The sequence below is a fragment of the Colletotrichum scovillei genome, assembly GCF_011075155.1.
Source record: "Colletotrichum scovillei strain TJNH1 chromosome Unknown Contig00009, whole genome shotgun sequence".
Classification (NCBI taxonomy): Eukaryota; Fungi; Ascomycota; class Sordariomycetes; order Glomerellales; family Glomerellaceae; genus Colletotrichum; species Colletotrichum scovillei.
The window spans coordinates 5,771,955-5,792,468 of NW_023336267.1; the positions used below are offsets into that span (position 1 = coordinate 5,771,955).

Below are 20,514 nucleotides of genomic sequence, written 5' to 3' on the forward strand. Positions count from 1 at the left end.
TCCATTCCGAGCCGGAAAAAAAAACGGCTTGCGACCGGGGAGCTGTCAATTGAGATCTGCCAGCCAATCACAGCTTTGAGAGTGCACAGACCGCCATCAGCCAATCAATGCGATGGAGACCCCTTTTCCCCTTTCCCTCCCACACCCCCTGCACCTACCTCCCTGCAGGGAAATTATTTGTTTGCTGGAGTGGAAGGAGCAACCTATTAGCTGCAGCCAACGGCGACAGCCAGTGCCTGGCAGACAGGACACGGGGGGCGCTGGGGGGTGGACGGGGACGGGTAGCAAGCAAGTGCCAGCAAGAGAGGAAATTACCCTTGGTTGGGCCAAATCATTTGGTTGACTTTCCCACCTGGGCTCATTCTCATTCACCGGCTTCTGTCCTTCAGAAACATCCGCCAACCTCGTGATCCTCTTTTTCCTCTCTCCCTGCCCATCGCCTTCTCCAACTCCGTCTCTCCTCCCCCCCTTGACGAGGCCGCAATTCCAAGTTCGAGTAACAGATACCCTTCTTGGAATACAGAAACGTATCACAACTTCACTCCTTAACAGCACACACTCACGCGCACCGTTCACTCTCGCTCCCTTGCGGAAAAGCTATCACAATGGCGCAGCCTCAAACCATCTTCCCCCAGACCCATGTCGGTTTCGACAGCATCACGTCCCAGATTGAGAAGAAGCTCCTGAAGAGAGGCTTCCAGTTCAACGTCATCTGCGTCGGTAAGTTGTTCCCCCGCAACCCCAGATCACAATCACTGGCCTAGCAAGCTGGATTGTCCCCCTACGTCGCGTTGGCAGTCGACTAATTGCATCTCGTGTTTCCATGATTTAGGCCAGACTGGTCTGGGCAAGTCCACCCTGATCAACACCATCTTCGCCTCCCACCTCATCGACTCCAAGGGTCGTTTGATGCCCGATGAGCCCGTCCGCTCTACCACCGAGATCCAGGCCGTCTCCCACATGATCGAGGAGAATGGCGTCCGTCTGCGCCTCAACATCGTCGACACCCCCGGATACGGCGACCTCGTCAACAACGACCGCTGCTGGGATCCCATCGTCAAGTACATCAAGGACCAACACTCCGCTTACTTGCGAAAGGAGCTCACCGCTCAGCGAGAGCGTTACATTCAAGACACCCGCATCCACGCCTGCCTCTTCTTCATCCAACCCTCGGGCCACTCCCTGAAGCCCATCGACATTGTCGTCCTGAAGAAGCTGTCCGATGTCGTCAACGTCGTCCCCGTTATCGCCAAGTCCGATACCCTGACTCTCGAGGAGCGTCAGGAGTTCAAGGAGCGTATCAAGGAGGAGTTCGCTTTCCACAACCTCAAGATGTACCCGTACGACAACGACGAGTTTGACGACGAGGAGCGCAGCTTGAACACCCAGATCAAGGTCAGTCTTGCCATTTGGCTCGCGCACATTCCGATTGCTAATAGACCCCACAGGATCTCGTTCCCTTCGCCGTCGTCGGCTCCGAAAAGTCCATCATTGTCAACGGCAAGCAGGTTCGCGGTCGCCAGAACCGGTGGGGTGTCATCAACGTTGAGGACGAGAACCACTGCGAATTCGTCTACCTGAGAAATTTCCTTCTCCGCACCCATCTCCAGGATCTCATCGAGACCACCTCGCAGATCCACTACGAGACTTTCCGTGCCAAGCAATTGCTTGCGCTCAAGGAGAGCAGCGCGCACGGTGGCGGTAGCAGACCCATCAGCCCTGCTGCTGACCGTGAGCTCAGCCGGAACTCTCAACGAATGACCATGAACGGATACTAGTTTCCGGATATCCCACCCCACCTACTCGAGGCGCCTGACGGCCATGATATTCTTGGGCAGCTGGGCTTCTGACGACTTTCAATCTCATGGTGTTATGCGCAGACCAACAAAAAGAACAGGCACGGTACGGCCTCGACAGCATGCAGATGCTGCATCGACCAGTAATGCAGAGGGGAGGTAGCAGCCGCTACGTCCATGGTAAAACTTGGCGGAAGTGATTTCGCATGGGAGGCTCGAACATGCTTGCGTGGCGCACGGATATAGGCCCATACCCCCTTCTCTAGACTTCATGGTCGTTGTTTAAGTACTCGTGCTGGCGAAAATAGTCCAATATTCCCCCTTTCCGCCTCATCAGCTGGACGCACTTCTACTGTTTTCTTATTTCGGCTTTTTTAAAGCAGCATTTCAACCTCGGCTTCACTTGTACCCCCATTTTCTTCTTACACTTTAATCCATTCGTACTCTGATAGAGAGTTCGTTTCGATACCTCGTGGAATACAACCGACATGGCTTATGACTTGCGGGCTTTGATGTTTCTTGTGATGTGTATTCCTCTGTCCTAAGTACGGTAATACATAGCCAGAGGTTTCTGCCACGTGTAGATGTGGCTCTATGGATTGCTTTTATACGCTCTCATGTGTGTATATATGCTCACAAAGACCGCCCGTGCTATGAAGAAGATCCACAGACCATTTGTGAACTCTTAAAGGATATTCAGTTTCCAACGCCCCGTCACCGTGTCATCCGATCCGACATCTCTTTCCGTCTCCTTCCTTTGGGCGCCCTCGTTATCGTCATCGTCTCTCTACTGAGAAGGGTTGTAGACAAAGTCCTCGAGAGACTTGTACGCCTTCTCGAGGTCGTCGTTGACAATGATCAGGTCGTGAACGCCGGGGGTCTTGGAGTAGGCCAGCTCGAGCTTGGCTTGCGCGAGACGCTTCTGGATGCTCTCTTCCTTTTCGGTGCCGCGGCCGCGGAGGCGCTTCTCGAGTTCTTCTTCTGAGGGGGGCGCGATGAAGACGTAGCGGGCGGGGAAGTTTGACGTCTTGATCTGCTTGACTCCCTAGATTGTGTGTCGTGTCAGCGCTGCGCACCTTGTCAGGGGGGGTAAGCGAGGTGTTGCGTACCTCCATCTCGATATCGAGAACGACGAGCTTGCCCTTGGCGGACTGCTCCTCGATGGTGGCCTTTGAGGTGCCGTACGAGTTGCTGCCAAAGGTCGCGTGCTCGACGAAGCCGTCCTTTGCGACGAGGTCGTCAAAGGCGTCCTTTGTGACAAAGTGGTAGTCGACGCCGTCCGCCTCGCCGGGCCGCGGGCCGCGGGTGGTGTGGGAGACGGAGAGGGCGAAGGAGTCTGGGTGGCGCTCGAAGAGGAGCTTGTAGAGGGTTCCCTTGCCGACGCCCGAGGGGCCGGAGATGACGATTGGTCTGCGGTCGGAGGGGAGGACTGTCATTTTTGGAAGAGTTAGTCCTTTTTTTTGTGATTTTGCGATTCTCTTTCTTGTACGTCTGGGGAGGGAATGTTCTTGGGCCGGTTTGGCAGAGGGAGAGAGAGGTTGAAGGGGCAGAGGTGAATTGGGCCGTGATTCGGAGGTTTGGGTGAGGAAGTGGCAATGTATGGGAGGACGGTGGTGAAGCTTACCTGGCGCCATTGTGCTTGCGAAACGAAACGGTTGACTTTTGGGTATGAATCTTGTCAATGGAGGTTGTCGTGAGAAGGCGTGGGTAGAGGGTCGGAGGCGGGGCAACATTAGATGGAGTATCGGTCAAGGCTTCAAGGGAGCAAGAACTCGCTAGCCTCGAAAGTTTCAGTAGGTCTACTACGGGCACGGCGGCGACGGTCGGAGGAGGGGAGGAAGGGGGGCAGAGGAGGGGCAGACTGGATGAGAGCGGGTTGGGACGGGCGGTCTGGACAGTCACAAGCCTCAGGGTCGGGAAAGGTGGAGGAAGGGGGTTGACGGGACTGGACCGGACACAGACAGGCACGGCGGGAGTTGGGGGACGCGGTGACACTCGCTGTACGCAGTACGGTACACTGAGGTGAGGTGGTGACTGCGCGGCAGGGTAAGGTATCCAATGGTGGTGGGGGGAAGCTCCTGCCGGCAGAATTGGGGGTGGCATATGCCGCTGAAGAGTCAACGTTGGGCGCCCCATGAGTCAGCGGGGCGGTGTGTTGGTGCCCGTTGGGGGCATGGCGGCAGGGTTCACTTTTGTCTCTGATTTGCTCCCTTGCATTTGGTCGTTGCTTTTGCCCTGACGAAGTAGCGGTATGGTAACATGGTAACTACGTGAACAGTCAACACTGCTTTTCAGAAGCTCGAGCCTTATCTTGAATGTGTTGCATAAGCTGAGCAGCTTCCATAAATGCTATACTTGATATACATGCTTTCAATGGACTGTCAGCGCTAAGTTGTCGTTGAATTCAGTGTGAGATGATGATCAAGTTCTGGTCTCAACTAAGCAGGCAAGGGAGTTTTGACTACCGTTATGATTTCCCTTCAGCTTCCAAGTATGAGTGTATATCATCAGTGAGATATTACTTTTTCTACATTATTCATTCAGTCAACTCTCGCAAACTCATTGATAATCCATCTCGATACATGCTGTTCTTGGCATCTTCCATATTACGGCCAGGATACCCGGATTGGCACTCAACTCATAGAAATCGTGGTAGGATGGTCGTAAATCCAGGCTTAGTTTACAACGTAGGAAAAAAGACGAAATGAATATCTGGACTCAATTAGATGAGTTTCCACGACCTTTGATCGGCAAGTACAACATCAAGCCATCGACGGTATTAAGAATCTCGAAGAGGACATGTACTTCATGTATCCTAACTTTGACCGGCGCAGCATTTTCATTGATGTTCAAGCAAGAACACCTACAGTCAAGTTGCTGCTTTTGCTTGGTGTGGTTACCATAACATGATGCTCTCCCAGTATCGTCCTCAAGTAGTAACCTAACTCACCGGTCCCAAATGCCCATGTCTATCGGAAGCAGGTCATATCTAGACTCTCACACACTATGTGAACTCCTTCAAATAGCTCATCCAGAGCTAGCTTAAAAATTCTAGGGCGATGTAGCAAGCGTCGAAGACCTCTGTCTTTTCACTCCCTTCTCGAAGCAGGGAGTCGAAAAACTACCTGCCATGGATACCGTCTCTTCGATCTGCCACCTTCGGAGACCACAAGACGATGTGAACTAGGTCGGAATGCCTCGTGTCAGCTACTCAAGAACTTTCTAAGCTTGCTGCCGGTCGTAAAAGGAAACATCATTATCAACGCTACTCACGCAGGAGCCTGTCGGCCTCAATCGGTCGTCGCTACATTGCTGTTTCACAACGTATCTCAGTGGAAAGGCAACTTCGAAGCCGTGGAATTGTTTACAGACGGACCTACATTGGAACCGCAAATAAAGCTTTCGTGAAAAACATGATCCATCAGAGAAGAAATCTAATTGTGCTGTCACCTCCTCGCAAACTCTAATATGTCTACCTTTTGAGAAGACGCGATCTGCGCCTTCGTCACCCCTGGATCACAATTTGAAGCGTCATACATAGCTCAGAGGTATGATGCCACACAGAAAACAAATCATTTGTGTGTATAGATCTCAGAATGAAAAGATCGAAATATGCAAAGGAGTCAGAGGACTACACCCTGTCGAACAGGTAGGCTTGAGATTCCCCTTGAAATGGACTACGGGCTATACAGGAGATGTATAAACTATGACACTGTTCTAGATCTTACTATGTATCACAAAAGGTAGTTTGGCTCTCGTTAGAGTGCCTTGATAAGTGATTGAATTCCTCAAGTTCGAAGATATTCTCGAGAGCGAAAAAAACAGCAATGTTTTGCGCCAGCTCTCTAGCCCTCATCTCCGATCCATGCCATCCACTGTCTGATCAATCTATGACAGAATTCTATGTTTGTGTATCTGTTTGATGGACGGGAGCGTCTCGGGAAACGGCAAGGGAAACAGCAACGGGATCGTCACCTACATCCTTCCATCTTCCGAGATAGCCGATTCGCATGCTCCATGTACACACAGCAAGTATCTCCCGGCCACAAATAGGAAACAGTCAATAGAGCTGAAGATTCACCTTCATTCGGCACGATGAACCACGTAATACAAAAGTGTCTCAGTTCTTGGCAGCAAATCACAATCAACCTGAAAGCGTACGAACTAGCAATCGAGGGCATTCAGAGCGTGGCGCAGCCCCTGTGAGCACGGCAACGATCCCGTCCAAGCGACCCCGCATGATAGATGGGGCCAGACTTTATTCACATGTTTCCTCGTTGATCTGGATGGCGGCTGTTGATCTCTCAGTGCTTGGAAGTGCCGCATAATTGTGGTGGTTGGTTTGGGTGTTGCCGGCGAAATAGCAAGAATGTCGAGTTTGTGGATACGGCACTAGCCTGGAGCCCCAGGACTTGCATATCTCGTGATGGCGAAGCCTCTGAAGAGCTTCAATGAACCTGAGAATGCAACGTCGGTGGTGAGAGAATGCTTAAAATAGAAACACAGATCAAGATGACAGCGAGGCTTAGCCTACGGTAAGGCTTCGATTGCCGGCCCACGGCATTCTGGAGTACCCTGGGCCATCTGCCCGGCCACCAAATCCGGGGTCGACGCCACGTAGCCTGCGTTGGAATGCAAAAGGCTCGGTTGAAGATGCCGGCGTGGCCGGATAGCGCGGGCAAGAATGTAGTGGCGATGCCACAAACGGGGAGTGTGGGTCGGGAAGGTCGGCCGCCGGAGCCGATCACGGCACGGAACCAATATGCCGGGCGGGGCCGTGTCTACCGGTTGGTTGCCCCCCGTGCCCTCGCCCCCCTTGGTTAGTGAGTGAAATATTCCTCGCCCCGCCAAGAGTCCAATTAGATGGGGGCCGTTTGGTGAGTGAGCACGAGTGAGGTAATAATTTGCATGTGGGGGCCCAGCAGGGGGATGCGAGTCTATCACAATCAAGCACTTGTGCTGGACAGGACCCATTCACCCGGCCGAAATACGATGTGCTGGGCCGCTGGCAAGTGCAATCTTTTTGAACCCCATCGTAAAGAGCCAGTCACGGGGACGGCAGTCATGGGGCATCAAAAGTGGTTGACTTCTAGCGGAGTACCACTTGCGAGAGGATTTCCTTTCGTGTTCAACGGGCCCAGCGGCTCCACGGCACGCGGGACACCCGCGTTTTCCCATACCATGCCGTGACATGCGATGCACCGCCCGCAGCCGCCGTAGTCTCGTGCCTTGCAGCTGGTAGGGCGCTACCAACGACACTAGTCGACGGGGGCAGAAGGGAGGCAAACGAACGGGGTGATTTGTGTTCCTGGATCTCGTATGGTAGGTAGCACGAACTTTCGGCGCAGAACAACTGCTAAGGTACGGTGGCTTGTGAAAGACCAGCGCTGAGAAACCATTTTGCGCATCGACAAGGCTTCGTCATCTCCACCAACACAGCCTAGAAAATCAGCCGCAAGAAAGCTAAGCCCAAAATTCCAATTGGTGGTTGGACCAGTCGCCAGCTAGGCCAGCCAGATCGGGAGGTTGTCGGGTTCACGTGGTTGGTAGTGCGTGGAACAAAGAACCAAGTTGGGGTGCTGACCAAAGGCAAAATGGTCTCAAAACAATCGTCTCTGGGTTCCCGAGTGTCTTCTTTGGGGAAGAGAGTTACAGAGACAGCGGTTTGCCCGAGCGTTGAGGCGGTTTTGGCTCGCAACAAAGGCAGATGTACCAGGCGGACCCTGGAAAAGTAGCGTAGAGATGACACCATGCTGAGGTGAAAACATCGGATATGTTCAGTGGTGGAAGGGGAGAAGAATGCGAAAGTTCAGAATTGGCCGTGGTTCGTTCTGTCAATCAATCCACTTCGCCCGTTCCCCGTGTCTCAGAGTCTCCAGTTGGCTAGTCGGGGCGCATTGTCCTAGGAAAGCTTGAACGAGTATGTCTCACACGGTTTCGAAGGCGACTGTCTTTTCCGGGAGATGTCTTTCTGAGTGGTGACGATGAAAGCAGACTCGGACCTGTCAGTGAAAACAACAACAGCTTACACGACCAGCAGAGATTATTGAAAGACGGTGCCTCTCGAGCGCATGTCGTCTGTTCGTAAGAGGAAGGCCCAAGAGATGGGGCCCTGCGGCATGGGAAAGGACCCCGGCGGCCCTGCAGATAAACGAGCCCGAGGACCAACAAGGAGATTAGTTTAGGCTGGGAAAGTAATGAGAAGCCAAGCTTTAGCACATGCAGAGGGGAGAAAGCGGGCGACTAGTCAGCGCCCCTCGCTCTCGTCCACTGATTTGCTCGTTGAGTTGTTGCGAATTGCCCATGTCTGTTCAGTCTACGCCCGGATCAGCGAGTTGTCCGGGCCATCCCATGTTCTCTTCTTTCTTTCGCTTATTTCGCGTTTGGGACTTTTGACTGTGGAGAGAGGGGCGGTCTCTGACGCTTCCCAGCCCTGTAGGTGTGTGAGAGAAGGGCCTTGCTTCAGGAACTGTGATGCCGAGAGGCTGTGTGTGTATGTGTGACCTCGCGAGGAGAGAGTTTGTATGGCGGGTGTGGCTGGACGACAACAAACGGAAAGAAAGGCAATTAGTAAAGCAGACTCTACTACGTAGGCCAAAGTCGCGAGCTAATGACGGCGATCTGGCGAAAAGTGTGGCTGTAAAGATAGGACCGTTGGTCTGGAAAAGTCGAAGACGGGGGCTAAGGCCGCCTGCGAGACGGAAACCAATTCGACTTGTTTTTGACTCGCAACAGGGGGGGTGCAGAGGCAAAGGAGCCAATAGATGGGCTGGACAGGTGAGCAGAGATGAGACGGTGATGTGAGAGCAAGCCTCAAGGTCCGAGAGACTTGGAGAGAAGTGCCGACGGACTCGAGATGGGACGGAGCGACATCATGGTCGTTGTTGTTCTTTCCTTTTCTTTGCTTGTGGCGGTACCCGACGGAGTATACTTGTTTACCGTTCTTACCGTGAGGTGAGCCCTAAGGCAAAGAAAGTATCACGGTGGAGGTACGGAATAGAAAAGGTACATCGAGGTCGAGGGTGGGAAGGAAGAAGGTGCAAAGATGAGGTGGGAGAGATTGTGTGACGCTAGGCCGAGATGAGACAAAAGCAGTGAGCATCGTATCCAGCAGGCGGGAGCCAAGGTGCCTTTTCCATTTTTAATTTACATGTCACGACTTCCCTAAGTTCCCTCGCTGTGTCAAGTTTCGCCGTTGCTCCTCCTCCTTTTTACTATTACCTGCCTCCTCTTATTAGCCCAGAGCCTGTCTGTCGCACCTGGTCTCGTTTCTCTTTTCTCTCCACGAATCCGACTGGAGACCTCTCACAGCATTCAGCCGCGCAGTCTGCAACACTCGCTCGACAGAGTCGCGCCTGTATTGTTCGTCTGTGTAAAAGGAAGAAAAGCACCGTACACACAAACACACACAACACAGCACCCTCCTCCAACCACTTCACACACCTCGTTCCTCTTTTCGTTTCTCGTCACTCTCTCAAAACCACATCCACAAATCCACAGAAGAATTGTTTCCTTTTTGGACCCTTTTTAGTGTCTCAATTCTCTTTTTCTTGCCTTGCCTTGGCTCACCACAAATACCCACATTCATCTTCTCGACGCTCTCTTGGATTTCGTCCCACCTTTTAGACTAAAGGCACGACCAAACGAAGAATAACGACTTCACCAAATACTTCTACGACTACACACGTCTAATACCCGACGCCTACCAACCCAACACTACTACTTGGAAATAATCCTGCCAGTATTGCAGCCATGCTTGTAAGTTGTAGCCCTTTTTAGTCTTCTATTCCTCCTCCACGACGCTTCCATTGGATCGTTTGGTCCAACCGACCGTTCCGGCCGTTGTGGCAATCCATCGCGCGGCGTCGATCAGGGCGCAAAGAGACAAGCCAAGTTCCTCTCCTGTTGGTTCATGTGGAGAGACATCCCCATGAGCCATCATCGGAATCCTGCACATTCGCGACGCCACATTCTGTCGATCCCCCTCCCCCTCATGTTCCTGCTCTGTCCCTTCTCCAAGACATGCTGCAACACCAACATCACCGTGTAACTCTAATCTAATTCGGCGCCAACCTGCAGGTCCAAACTGCTCTCGTCGCATTGAGTGCGACTCTGGCTGCCGCTGTCAAGCCTCTCACCGTCAAGGGCAATGCCTTCGTCACTGAGGGCGGCGAAAAGTTCCAGATCGTTGGTGTCGACTACCAGATTGGCGGCAGCGCCGGCTACGACCCTTCTCACGGTCGCGACCCCCTCAGCGATGGTGACATTTGCCTGCGCGATGCTGCCCTTCTCCAGCGCCTGGGCGCCAACGCCATCCGCGTCTACAACCTCGACCCCAACTTGAACCATGATGCTTGCGCTTCCGTCTTTAACGCAGCTGGCATGTACATGATTCTCGACGTCAACTCTCCCCTCGTCGGCGAGAGCATCACGAGCTTCGAGCCCTGGACCAGCTACTACGCTGCCTACCTCAACCGCACCTTCGCCATCGTCGAGGCTTTCAAGAGCTACCCCAACACCCTCGCCTTCTTCTCCGGCAACGAGGTCATGAATAACGTTCAGACGGCCGAGTTCGTTCCCCAGTACCTCCGCGCCGTCACTCGCGACTTGAAGAACTACATCGCCAAGCACTCCGACCGCGCCATCCCCGTCGGTTACTCCGCTGCCGACGTGCGCGAGATCCTCGTCGACTCCTGGAACTACCTGCAGTGTGCTGAGAACGGAGACGCCAAGGACCCCAGCCGCATCGACCTCTTCGGCCTCAACTCCTACTCGTGGTGCGGTGATTCCAGCTTCAAGACCTCCACCTACGACCAGCTCGTCTCTAGTCTGAAGGACACCTCTGTGCCCGTCTTCTTCTCCGAGTTTGGCTGCAACCAGGTCACTCCTCGCCCCTTCACCGAGATTGGCTCCATCTACGGCTCCGACATGAACTCCGTCTTCTCCGGAGGTCTCGTCTACGAGTACAGCCAGGAGGACAACAACTATGGTCTCGTCAAGGTCAATGACGATAAGTCCGTCAAGCTGCTCATTGACTACCAGAACCTTGCCACGCAGTACAAGAAGGTCGACTTCAAGACCCTGCAGGCCACTAAGGCTCCTTCCTCCTCTCCCGACCCTCCCAAGTGCGCCTCGTCCCTGATCAAGGAGAAGGGATTTAACAACAACTTCACCCTGCCGGACGTTCCCCCTGGTGGCCAGGACCTCATCGACAACGGTATCAAGAACAAGCCCTCTGGCAAGATCATCTCCATCTCCGACTGGACCGTCAAGCACAAGGTCTACGATGTTGATGGAAAGACGGAGATCACTGGCCTCGCCGTCTCTCCCCTTGCCGACTCCGACTCCAACACTCCCGGCACTAACACTGGCGGTACCACTATTCCTGCTGCCACCGGCACCTCCACCCCTACCGGCACTTCCACCCCTTCGTCGAGCACCACCCCCAATGCCGGCATCGCGGTGCGCCCCGAGGTTGCCGCTCTCGCTGCACCTCTGCTTGCTCTTTTGTTCTTGTAAAAGCTCTGGAAGCGTACGCTGGATGTTGTATGTGGCTCATTAGGAAGGTTTGGAGGTAATGACTTGGTTTCTTTCTGGCATCATAGATTCCCCGCGGTTTGTTTATAAACCTCAATTGATACTTATTAAGACTTGAGTTGTGGCGTGTCAAATGTGATGAGTGCCTATGCAAGCTAGACCCTTCCAATTGGTGTAAATTGACACAGGTGATGATTCGCAATAGTATCGTCATATATAAACCACGTACTCACGGGATATGATTGGTAGGGGAGCGTCAAGATGCTGGTGGACGCTGGGCTCACGTGCAAAAGCTGTGCGACCCGGACATGGAGGGCATCAATTTATGTTAACCTGTGCTGTCGACCCTTGAACGTCATGGAAAAGGAGGAAAGTCGAGCTTGAAACCCCTGAGTTCCGTTCCGCTCCGTCACGTTCTTTCAGCCCCGGACGTATTCGTGAGTGTAGGGCTTGAGCGAGATGGTCAGTGAGCCTTTGTAGGAATAGCGAGAAGACCGGAAGGGGGGGGAGGGGGGGAGGTGCGTTCAGGAAGGAACATGAGACTTAGTACTTCAAAGACATGAGCATGTGAAGAACTTTGACCTTGAGCAAGCGTATCCAAGATGGATAGCGTGTACGATCAAGATCCGGTTGATCCCATTGTAAGGTGCCTGCCCGTGGCTTTGTTAATCTTCCTAAGAGCAGTGAAAGTTTTCAACAGACTGGAATAGTCTTGTTCTTTTTATACTACCTTGGCTGTGGAGGGATGTCATCTCGGCCTTGCGAAACTAAATGGCGTCCTTCTTAGACTTCGCAGCGAAAGTGACAAAAGCTCCCTGCAGGTCGGAACGTATCTCATCTTTATAGATTAATCTGGCTCTTCAACAAAATCAAGTAAGCAGCCTCCTCTCAGCCTGACTATACTGGGACTTATTGATAACAATAATCACCCCAAGTAAGAGGAACAGAGGCTAACAATGTAATCACAAGCAAGAACGTGTATCGCTTTTATATCTTACCATAGCTCTAAGATTATCGCTGCTAATCCTCTCTATTTTAAAAGGTAATTAAAAGGCTCTATGGACGTAACACTCATCTGTTCTAGACCGAGACATTGCTCACATTCGCAGACTACCCTGAGGAACAAGCAACATGTATCAAGATACTAGCTTATAGCATATAGTGCTCCAGTATTTGCTTTGAGATAGAAGATAGAAGAAGTATTCAACTGTACCTTTTGATTTTAACAGCCCAAAACTCAAGGGTAAAAAGGAAATCTGTTTATTGACAAGGGCCCTTTGCCACCTTCTCTCCCCAGTGCTGCCTCTTTATCAAGGTCCCTACGCGCTGTCACCAACCATGCTCCACTGGAACGTGTGTAAAAGCGAGTGACACAAGAGTGAAGGGATAGAGTGTGGCACCGGGTCGTGTAAAGAGTGTATATCGTCGAAATCAAAGTAGATTGGTGCTATGCTCAACGGCAAAACAAGTAACAATAAAGCATCGGACCATCTCACAGCAACAAGTATCTACAGATACAGATGCCTACAAACAGCATTTACCTCCTTGGCCACGAACTTGATTCAGAGCAAGGACGGCCTTAGGTCGACCGTGGCTCTCCAAGGTAACTGGGCCGATAATCAATCAACTCATCCAACACCATCGTTGCCCTTGGAAGGGCTGATCTCACGTCTAAACCGTACACTCCAACTTTTCCTCCTTCCTTTTCGTATTCAAGAGTTTTCCCTCCGCGTCATCCTCGACCGTGAACATACTTAAAGTTCCCCCAACTCATGGTCGTCTTAGTTCGAACTAATCATGTCCGTTGTATAGCTGGGAATTCTCCATATTGTGCAGAAGCTGAAATTCCTTCCTTCCTTGCCTTACGTAAAGCGAGTTATGAGACAAACGTAAGGAACAGAGCGTGAGTGGGCATCTATAGTACGTCAAGGACTATATACATACGTCTATGAAGAGGACTGAATAAGCTGGGGGGCTTGTAAGGAACCACAACCACCAGCCATTCCACGAACGCAATAAAACGAGCTTGGGATGCCGTTTCCCTTTGCAAAAGACCATACATGCTACGTCGCTGTATTCAAAGAACCCAAGAAAGGGATACGTGCCTTTCTATCTATATATATTAATGAGACAGAAGATAGACTCTCCCTCTCTTTATGTGATGGGTATGATCAGTCGACTAGCTTGACACAGGAATATCAATAGCCTTTAACATTATCTTATATTGACGACCAAACACACACACACACACACACACACACACACACACACACACACACACACACACACACACAGATGAACATCACTTTAATCACTTCAAGTCACACCAACATTGAAACAAGAAACAAGCATTGAACCTCTAGTCAAGATCACATTACAGAGCGTCTAATTATTTGCTCATCTGATCGTCGACCATGCCCTCCATACATACGATACAAGGACCCGGCCCTCGACCTTCCTGTCAAGAGCATTTGTTGCACCAGCCGTCATAAACACCGTAAACTTTGCAAGCGTACAAGAAAGTGGGCAAGATGCCATTCCAAGTACCAGGCAAAAACTTTCCTTTCGTCTAAACCCGTGATACCAGAACTATGGCTCTCCAAGTCCACCCCCCCAAACACACATATTTCATTTCATTTATACCGTTTAACCTCTGAACTCCTCAGCACCGCTGGCCTCCCATCTGCCGGGGACGAGGGCCAGGGGCACGATACCGGAGACGTGCATCTCAGGGCCGAAGATCTTGGCGTTCAGGCCAAGTTCTTGGGTGGCAGCCTTCATGTTCTTGAGACCCTCCTGGTAGTTGGGGCCGGCACGACGGACCCAGATCTGGACCTTGTGCTCGTTGAGCTGCTTGGCGTAGTCGCGGAGGGCGCGGATGACACCCTTGAATGTGCTGGCGACGTTGGTGAAGTTGGCAATACCACCACCGATGAAGAGGACCTTGCCCTCGTCGGTCAGGGGAGCGCGGAGCATGAGGTCGAGGACGGTGCGGGCGTAGTGGTAGGTCTGAGACTCGGTGGGAGCACCGGAGTACTCACCGTAGTTGGCGAGCTCGTCGGCAAAACCGGAAGAGGCAATGGCATCGGCGTAGACGACGGAAGCACCACCACCAGCGACCAGAGTCCAGATACGTCCGTTGGGGTTGAGGACGGTAAGCTTCAGGGAGGCACCGGTCTTGGCGTCAAGGTCGGCAATGTAGGCCTCCTCCTTGGTCAGCTCACGACCGAAGGGAGCGGGGAACTCCATCGGCGGGCCGGCATCGATGTTGACCTTCTCGCCGTTGGCGGCGGCGACGTTGGTCAGGCCGAGAGCAGCAGGGGAGCGGGCAATAGCCCACTTGACACCGCACTCGAAGTCGGCAGTCTGGTCAAGCTTGGCAGCAAGATCGAGGAAGTGCACAGAGGCGGAGGTGGCATCCTCGTTGGGGATGACAACGAGGGGGTTGATCTCGAGGTAGGTGAACTGGCACTCGACGTAGACGGCGTACAACCGGGTGATGAAGTCAACCAGCACGTTGTGAACACCCTTGGGGACCTTCTTCAACAGAGACGCGGCGATCTCGTCGTTGGAAGGGTATTGTGAAAGGTCGACGGGAATCAAGAGCTTCTCAGCCTTGGCGTCAACATCACCGACATCAACACCGCCCTCGTGGGTGAAGAGAATCCAGTCGCCCTATCGGAAATCCATGATTAGCATCGACGATTTTATGTGAGGTTTTCGACAGATGAGGCATAAGGGCCGTCGTGTGCATATGGCAACTTCTGCAAGAGGCATGGGTGGACGGGGTGGACGGGCCACAGGCCTCGTCTCGTGGCATCCGTTCGTCCGGTTCGGGAGAAAAATTACCGGAAAGGGCAGTCCAGCGGCCGGAATCCACTTATTTGACCCATGGATAGGAAATGGCATAAAGCATGCAAATTCCCTTTCCACGGTTGCCAAACAAAGTTTTCTTCCAGTTATTCTCACTTTCAACCGTCGATGAGTTTCACATTTGTAGTGTGATGATGCGTTGGTGTTTTCACACCCGCGCGACTCATTGATGGATGGACTGCCCACTCCGGCCCCGCCAACGAATTGGAGAAGACGGCCCGCCACGCCATGCCTCGCCACGAATAATCTGCTGCCGCCGCTGCTGCTGCCACAGAGCAACCGCCAGTTCAAAAGGGAAGGAAATCTGCGACAAAACTTACATCTCTGACAGACATGATGTTGATGTAGTACTCGGTGTCTTGGGGGTGAGGAACGAAGGGCTCGACGAGGAATTGGCGCAGGACACCAGTGACGGTCTCGACCTTCTGCTCCTTACCAGCACGCTCGGCGATCCAGGCGCGAGCCTCGGGCCAGGTCTTGTTGAGGGCCAGGAGACCGCTCTTGCCACGGCGCTTGATCAATTGATCGGGCTTGGCGACGAACTTGACACCGGGCTGGAGAACCCAGGGGTAGGTGACCTCGGCCTGGTTGAGGACATCCTCGACGTTGGCATCCTCGGGGAAGTGCAGAGAGCACAACCTGGGGGGAGGGTTGTGCTTGGTGGGGACGGGAAGAGGAGAGGCCTTGATGACGGGAGCGCGGGTGAGGTGGTAGTTGAGGATGGCCTTGCCGTCGGCCTCGAGGATGGACTTGGCGGACATTCTGGCGGTTGTGAGGTAAGAAAGAGGTGAGTTTTCTTGAGACTTCTTTTCCCTGCTTTATTTGGCCTGAATTGGGAGCGGACTGGTCAGCGATTGCTTTTGGAAAACCAAGTATATTTGTGTGGCTCGGAGTTGGAGTTTGGAGTTCCGCTACCCGTCAGCCGGCAGTAGACTTTCTTTCAGCTGGCTGAGCTTCTGGGAAGGAGCTCCGTGGGCGGCAAGTGTCACCACGGCAAGCAAGCGGAAGGCTCAAGATGTTCGCGCCGAGCTCTGGAAGAGGGGCATTCACGATCCAACTGGAGACTCAACTGGGATGGGGGGAAAGACGAGGCGACAAGATTGAGCTTTGGAGGAGTGTTTGGCTGCAGTGAGAACGTACCGAGAGAGAGAGGGAGCAAGTGCAACCAGGCGACGAAGTCGAAGTCTGGGGACGAAGTTGTGGTGAAGACCTGAAATCAAGTGAATGTCAGGAATCGGAGGTCGAATCGAAGTCGAGTCGAGTCAAGTCAAGCAGAGCGGTGTGTGAGGGAAGAAAGAAGCGGCGAGGTTGAAGGAGAAGTATGGATTGGGGAGTGGGAGGAATGGAGTGGAAGGAGAGAAGCTGTGCTGGTGCGTGGAGAGAGAGGGAGAAGATCGTCAGCCTTTCAAAATTTTGGATTCTGTCGAAGCTCCCAGGGATTATTTGTTGCTGGGACTTCGGGGAGAGGAAGAGCAGGAAGAGCGGACGAAGGAGGGGAGGGTGGGTGTGTGTGTTTGTGTGAGTGACGGTGGTGTGGTGGGAGGGGGAGGGGTGAGAAAGTGACGGGAGAGGGACGGCAGGTACATCTTGGGGCAACGAAGCGCGCCCAGGTACCGACCGGGATCGTGTTTTGGTGGCTTTGAAAATCGGTGGATTTTCACCTATGCACCTTGAGGGAGCTAAGGGACCACGCCAAAAAGTTTTGGGGTGGTGCGTGTTGTGGTTGTGCGGTGCAGTGAGGTGCATTGGAACCAGAGACCTGTGAGAATCTCTCGCAAGCTCTCCGGGAGAGGGAAAAACAAAAAGAACTGGGGGGAGGGGAAAGTATTTTTGGGGACCGGGTGTATTTTTGAGAGGGGGGTGGGAATTTGGGAAGCTCCAGCCCAGCTGTCCATGCACGCTACCCCTCGATGGCGGTGGCAGAACACACGACACCTTACAGGGGGCACACTCGACATATCCGCAAAAAGCAAGAACGACTGCGAGGGAAAACGGGTGGGAAAGTGCAAGTGCCAAGGTACTGAACCGGGAGGGAAGGGACAACGGACAGCACAGGTAAGTACCTGTAACTGTACCTGCTCTATCTGCCCTAGACCTTTCCCACTCCTTCTTCTGTTTGAACTCACCTCGAAATTGGCGACAATCTTGCAGGTTGAATTGCAACAAGGTATGCAATAAAGGGATGGAGGGGTTGAGAAGGAAATGCTGGCAAGGCAGGGCAGGGCAGGGGAATTCGACCAAGATGGAACCTAACGAAAAAAAAAAAGTCTGGGGAGGGGGAATTTGGGAAAGGTGGATGAAAAAAAAGAGACAGGCAGTGGTTGTTGAGAGGTTTAAGTGGATCTCGTCTCGTACCTTTTGGAAAGTCACTCTGAGGTGCTCACTCACTGACGATATTGCAGGCTCTGAAAGACCAAGGAAGACCGCGTGAGAATCTCGAAATGGGCAAAGAGAAACCTAACGAAATGGACGGCAACAATTATCGATTTTTGCCTCTAAGGCGGCGCAAGAGCGGCATTTTTACAGCTACACGCAGCACACAGTCGTGGCAGTACTCCGTACCTTACACAGCAAGTGTTGGACCACAACCTCTCCCGCCCTTTCCCGGATGATGGATCGATGCAACCCCAGCGCCAGAATGTCCGCCGAAAATCGCAGGGACCGCCATTTTTACATACTACTATGTACACCTACCGGAGTAGGTGCTGCATTGTTGTGCTCATCAACCTGACCTTCACTGATTCCAACATGGTCCATCAACATGGTGCAGGCAGGTGCACCACAGCCGAACGGGAAAGGGCGGAAGACAGACTGCTGGCTGCTGGATGGGGCTTGGGGAACGTTGCCGGTGCGGTGCGAAGCGGTACGACGCATCATCCTCGTCGCTTACACCGGCTGTGGTCTTCCAATGCTTCCAGACGATTCTCCATTCTCGTGGGTTGGGGTTACCTACCCGTACCTTACCTTACCTTTGGGAGATTGGAGGTGGTCTGTTTCTGTTTCTGTACGTCCCCCGTATCCGATCGAGATCAGGATCAGGCCCTTGCCCAAAACGAACCGAGAGAAGCAAAGAAAAAAAAAAAGCCGTTGCTTATCCACCCGGTAGCCAGCGGGAGACTGAGAGTTGCGTTTCCAGTACTACCGATTCGGGCGCACTCGAGCGCCGCGGGATGACTTTGTGATTTCGGACGTTTCTCATCTCGTGCGTGGGACAACGGACGGTAGCCCGGATGTCAGGTCAGATCCCCCCAAATTCGGTGTCAGTCAAAGTACGGAGACACAATTTGGTCCAGGAACCGGGCATTGGCGCCGTAATTAGCCATGGCGCTGGGATTGGCACCTGGGACGACGACCAAGCACAGTCATCAAATCAACCTCGAGTGAGACGTTGGACTGCCTGGTCAGACGGCACATCGACCCCTACCCGTTCTTCGCTCCTATTGCCCACCTAGCAATGCTTAGGTTCGCTCAGCATGACCTGCCTGGCCCTGTCAATTTCCAACACCAGATCCCCAAGCCACGACACGGAGCCATTAGCGATGGCCATTCGTGCTCCCGTACGAGTGTGAGTGGGAAGAAGCCAGAACAACTGCTATTACTCGCGCATCCACACGCAGTACACACACTCGGGTATCTTCAAGATGAAGGTGCGCAATGCCCGGTGGTCGGCGGAGTGACGATGGGGAGGACCGAAAACCGGCGGAGGTGGATGCGGCATGCCGGGTTTCGGGGAATGCGAGCATGGGTGCTGAAATGCCCGTTTGGGTCTTTTTTTCTCAGTCTTTCTCTGCTTGTCCTAGTCGCGCGAGTCTTTTGAGTGCTTTTCTCTCTGTTTTTCATCTCCGTCGCCGTCGCCGGTCTGTTTCGGCCGTGGTTTCTTCGCGGCGCTTCGCATTTACGACTATCGCCGCCTTGTTCCGTCTGTCATCTGCATTGTCCTTGATTTTCGAAATCTGAATTTTCTCTCAAGCGGGTATCTTGCTGCTGCTTCTCTTCCCTCTTTGGTCGGATAGAGTAAGGTAGTGCATCATCCCAAGTGGCCTTGTACCCGTACATACCTGGATCTGGATGGATGCACAACATCGTCTCTTCCCCATTTCTCATTCTCACGCACACAAAATCCCACACAGGCTTCGAAATAATACCTCGATTGCCTTGGCTGACAGCAACCACCCACCCTCCGTTCGCATGCAGCGATGGCAGGAATACGGGCAAGGAGGGGAGGCTGTTTTAGTGACCGCCTCGCCCCCACTCAGACAGGCGAGCCTTCCAGTGCCTCTACCTGACGGTGTAAGCCCTGATGTTGGTTGTGTGGTTGTGTAGTGCCAGCGGCTTCTGGATAGGCGTGTGCGTGTAACCCAGTCGTGTTCAGGTTTGATTACAATCCTAGAAGCCATCCCGGCGGCCAAGTTGGCGAATGTCGATCCTCCCTGACAATCCAGTCCGAGGCCATTGGGCGAGACTCGAGATGCGGTCAAACCAAAGTGCAGGCTGCTGCATTCCCGAAAGCCCTGGTGCGTCAAGGTACGATAAGAAAGAGAGAGCTATGGGCGTCTCCCGACAAGAGGTATTGTTGGCGGTCAAGCGCCAAAGCCAGCCGAGCCGACTTGGTCTCAACTTGGACTGGTCGGGGCGGGGGGAGCTCCCGGGACTTGGAACCTCCAATTGGGAGCAGAGAGAGACACAACCGCCATTCGATATTGACACTGACATTGCGGTGACCGGCGGGCGGACACCGCCCGCCTCACTGGTTGAGTTCCCTCTGAGATCGAGTGTCTGTCTGTCGGATGATGGATCTGGATCTTATCGTTGTTGCGTCTGTTCTGTCTGTTCCATCTGTTTCTGCCCAATGTTTCTGAGAGGTGCGAGTTGCAAAGACTGTGAGAGTCAGGGCTTGTGCAGGTACGCAGGCCAGCCCGTCCGCGGATGGAGCTGGTACCGGTACCTGGTCTATCCGCAGTTGCAGCGTCCGTCTGGGCTCAAGCTCAGGTCCAGCCCAGGGCAGTAAGTGCCAGGCCAGGCAGACGTGGGACAAGGCAGCTTCCTTTGGGGCAGAGAGAGAGAGCATGAGCATGAGCATTTAGGTGAGGTGAGCTCCAATTTTGGCAAGGTGCTTGGCCACTAGCAGTCTAGCGCCCCCCAGGTACGGCCTTGCTGCCCTGTGCAAGTCTTCTTTTCAACCCTGTCCATGGGGTGCGAGTACCTTAGCTCTGATTTCCTACCGGGACCTTTTTTCTGGGACCTTGCGGTACGTAGTCCGTAAGGTAAGGTACCCAGTGAGGTGAGGCTGTGTGGGGTCCGCCAGAAA

General features: G+C 53.2%; 4 protein-coding genes across 4 annotated transcripts; 2 read left to right on the top strand and 2 right to left on the bottom strand.

Annotated features, from left to right (window-relative positions):
* Window positions 1-220: 220 nt before the first annotated feature.
* HER10_EVM0006502 (septin) lies at window positions 221-2,284 on the top strand. Its single transcript, XM_035476085.1, has 3 exons — window positions 221-720; window positions 833-1,395; window positions 1,449-2,284. The coding sequence occupies exons 1-3, from the start codon at window positions 606-608 to the stop codon at window positions 1,776-1,778; spliced, it is 1,008 nt and encodes a 335-aa protein (XP_035329485.1). The 5' UTR covers window positions 221-605; the 3' UTR covers window positions 1,779-2,284.
* Window positions 2,285-2,314: 30 nt separating this feature from the next.
* HER10_EVM0000122 (guanylate kinase) lies at window positions 2,315-3,722 on the bottom strand. The gene is made up of 3 exons (XM_035469917.1): window positions 3,421-3,722; window positions 2,906-3,225; window positions 2,315-2,841 (listed from the first exon to the last, which is right to left on the bottom strand). The coding sequence occupies exons 1-3, from the start codon at window positions 3,527-3,529 to the stop codon at window positions 2,584-2,586; spliced, it is 687 nt and encodes a 228-aa protein (XP_035328721.1). The 5' UTR covers window positions 3,530-3,722; the 3' UTR covers window positions 2,315-2,583.
* A 5,254-nt stretch (window positions 3,723-8,976) lies between these two features.
* Window positions 8,977-11,409, top strand: HER10_EVM0008722 (glycolipid anchored surface protein). The gene is made up of 2 exons (XM_035478232.1): window positions 8,977-9,554; window positions 9,876-11,409. The coding sequence occupies exons 1-2, from the start codon at window positions 9,549-9,551 to the stop codon at window positions 11,313-11,315; spliced, it is 1,446 nt and encodes a 481-aa protein (XP_035329767.1). The 5' UTR covers window positions 8,977-9,548; the 3' UTR covers window positions 11,316-11,409.
* Window positions 11,410-13,690: 2,281 nt separating this feature from the next.
* HER10_EVM0001364 (uncharacterized protein) lies at window positions 13,691-16,989 on the bottom strand. The gene is made up of 2 exons (XM_035471114.1): window positions 15,527-16,989; window positions 13,691-15,008 (listed from the first exon to the last, which is right to left on the bottom strand). Exons 1-2 carry the CDS (start codon window positions 15,965-15,967, stop codon window positions 13,980-13,982), a joined length of 1,470 nt encoding a protein of 489 aa, XP_035328865.1. The 5' UTR covers window positions 15,968-16,989; the 3' UTR covers window positions 13,691-13,979.
* Between the last annotated feature and the right edge of the window lie 3,525 nt (window positions 16,990-20,514).

Excerpts from the sequence above, each read along its gene's own strand:
- HER10_EVM0006502 (XM_035476085.1), top strand. The coding sequence starts at position 606 with ATGGCGCAGCCTCAAACCATCTTCCCCCAGACCCATGTCGGTTTCGAC. Across the intron at positions 721-832 it reads GTTCAACGTCATCTGCGTCG|GCCAGACTGGTCTGGGCAAG; the intron begins GTAAGTTGTTCC and ends TCCATGATTTAG. Across the intron at positions 1,396-1,448 it reads GCTTGAACACCCAGATCAAG|GATCTCGTTCCCTTCGCCGT; the intron begins GTCAGTCTTGCC and ends TAGACCCCACAG.
- HER10_EVM0000122 (XM_035469917.1), bottom strand. The coding sequence starts at position 3,529 with ATGTTGCCCCGCCTCCGACCCTCTACCCACGCCTTCTCACGACAACCT. Across the intron at positions 3,226-3,420 it reads CGCAAGCACAATGGCGCCAG|TCCTCCCCTCCGACCGCAGA; the intron begins GTAAGCTTCACC and ends CAAAAATGACAG. Across the intron at positions 2,842-2,905 it reads TTCTCGATATCGAGATGGAG|GGAGTCAAGCAGATCAAGAC; the intron begins GTACGCAACACC and ends CACACAATCTAG.
- HER10_EVM0001364 (XM_035471114.1), bottom strand. The coding sequence starts at position 15,967 with ATGTCCGCCAAGTCCATCCTCGAGGCCGACGGCAAGGCCATCCTCAAC. Across the intron at positions 15,009-15,526 it reads ACATCATGTCTGTCAGAGAT|GGCGACTGGATTCTCTTCAC; the intron begins GTAAGTTTTGTC and ends GATTTCCGATAG.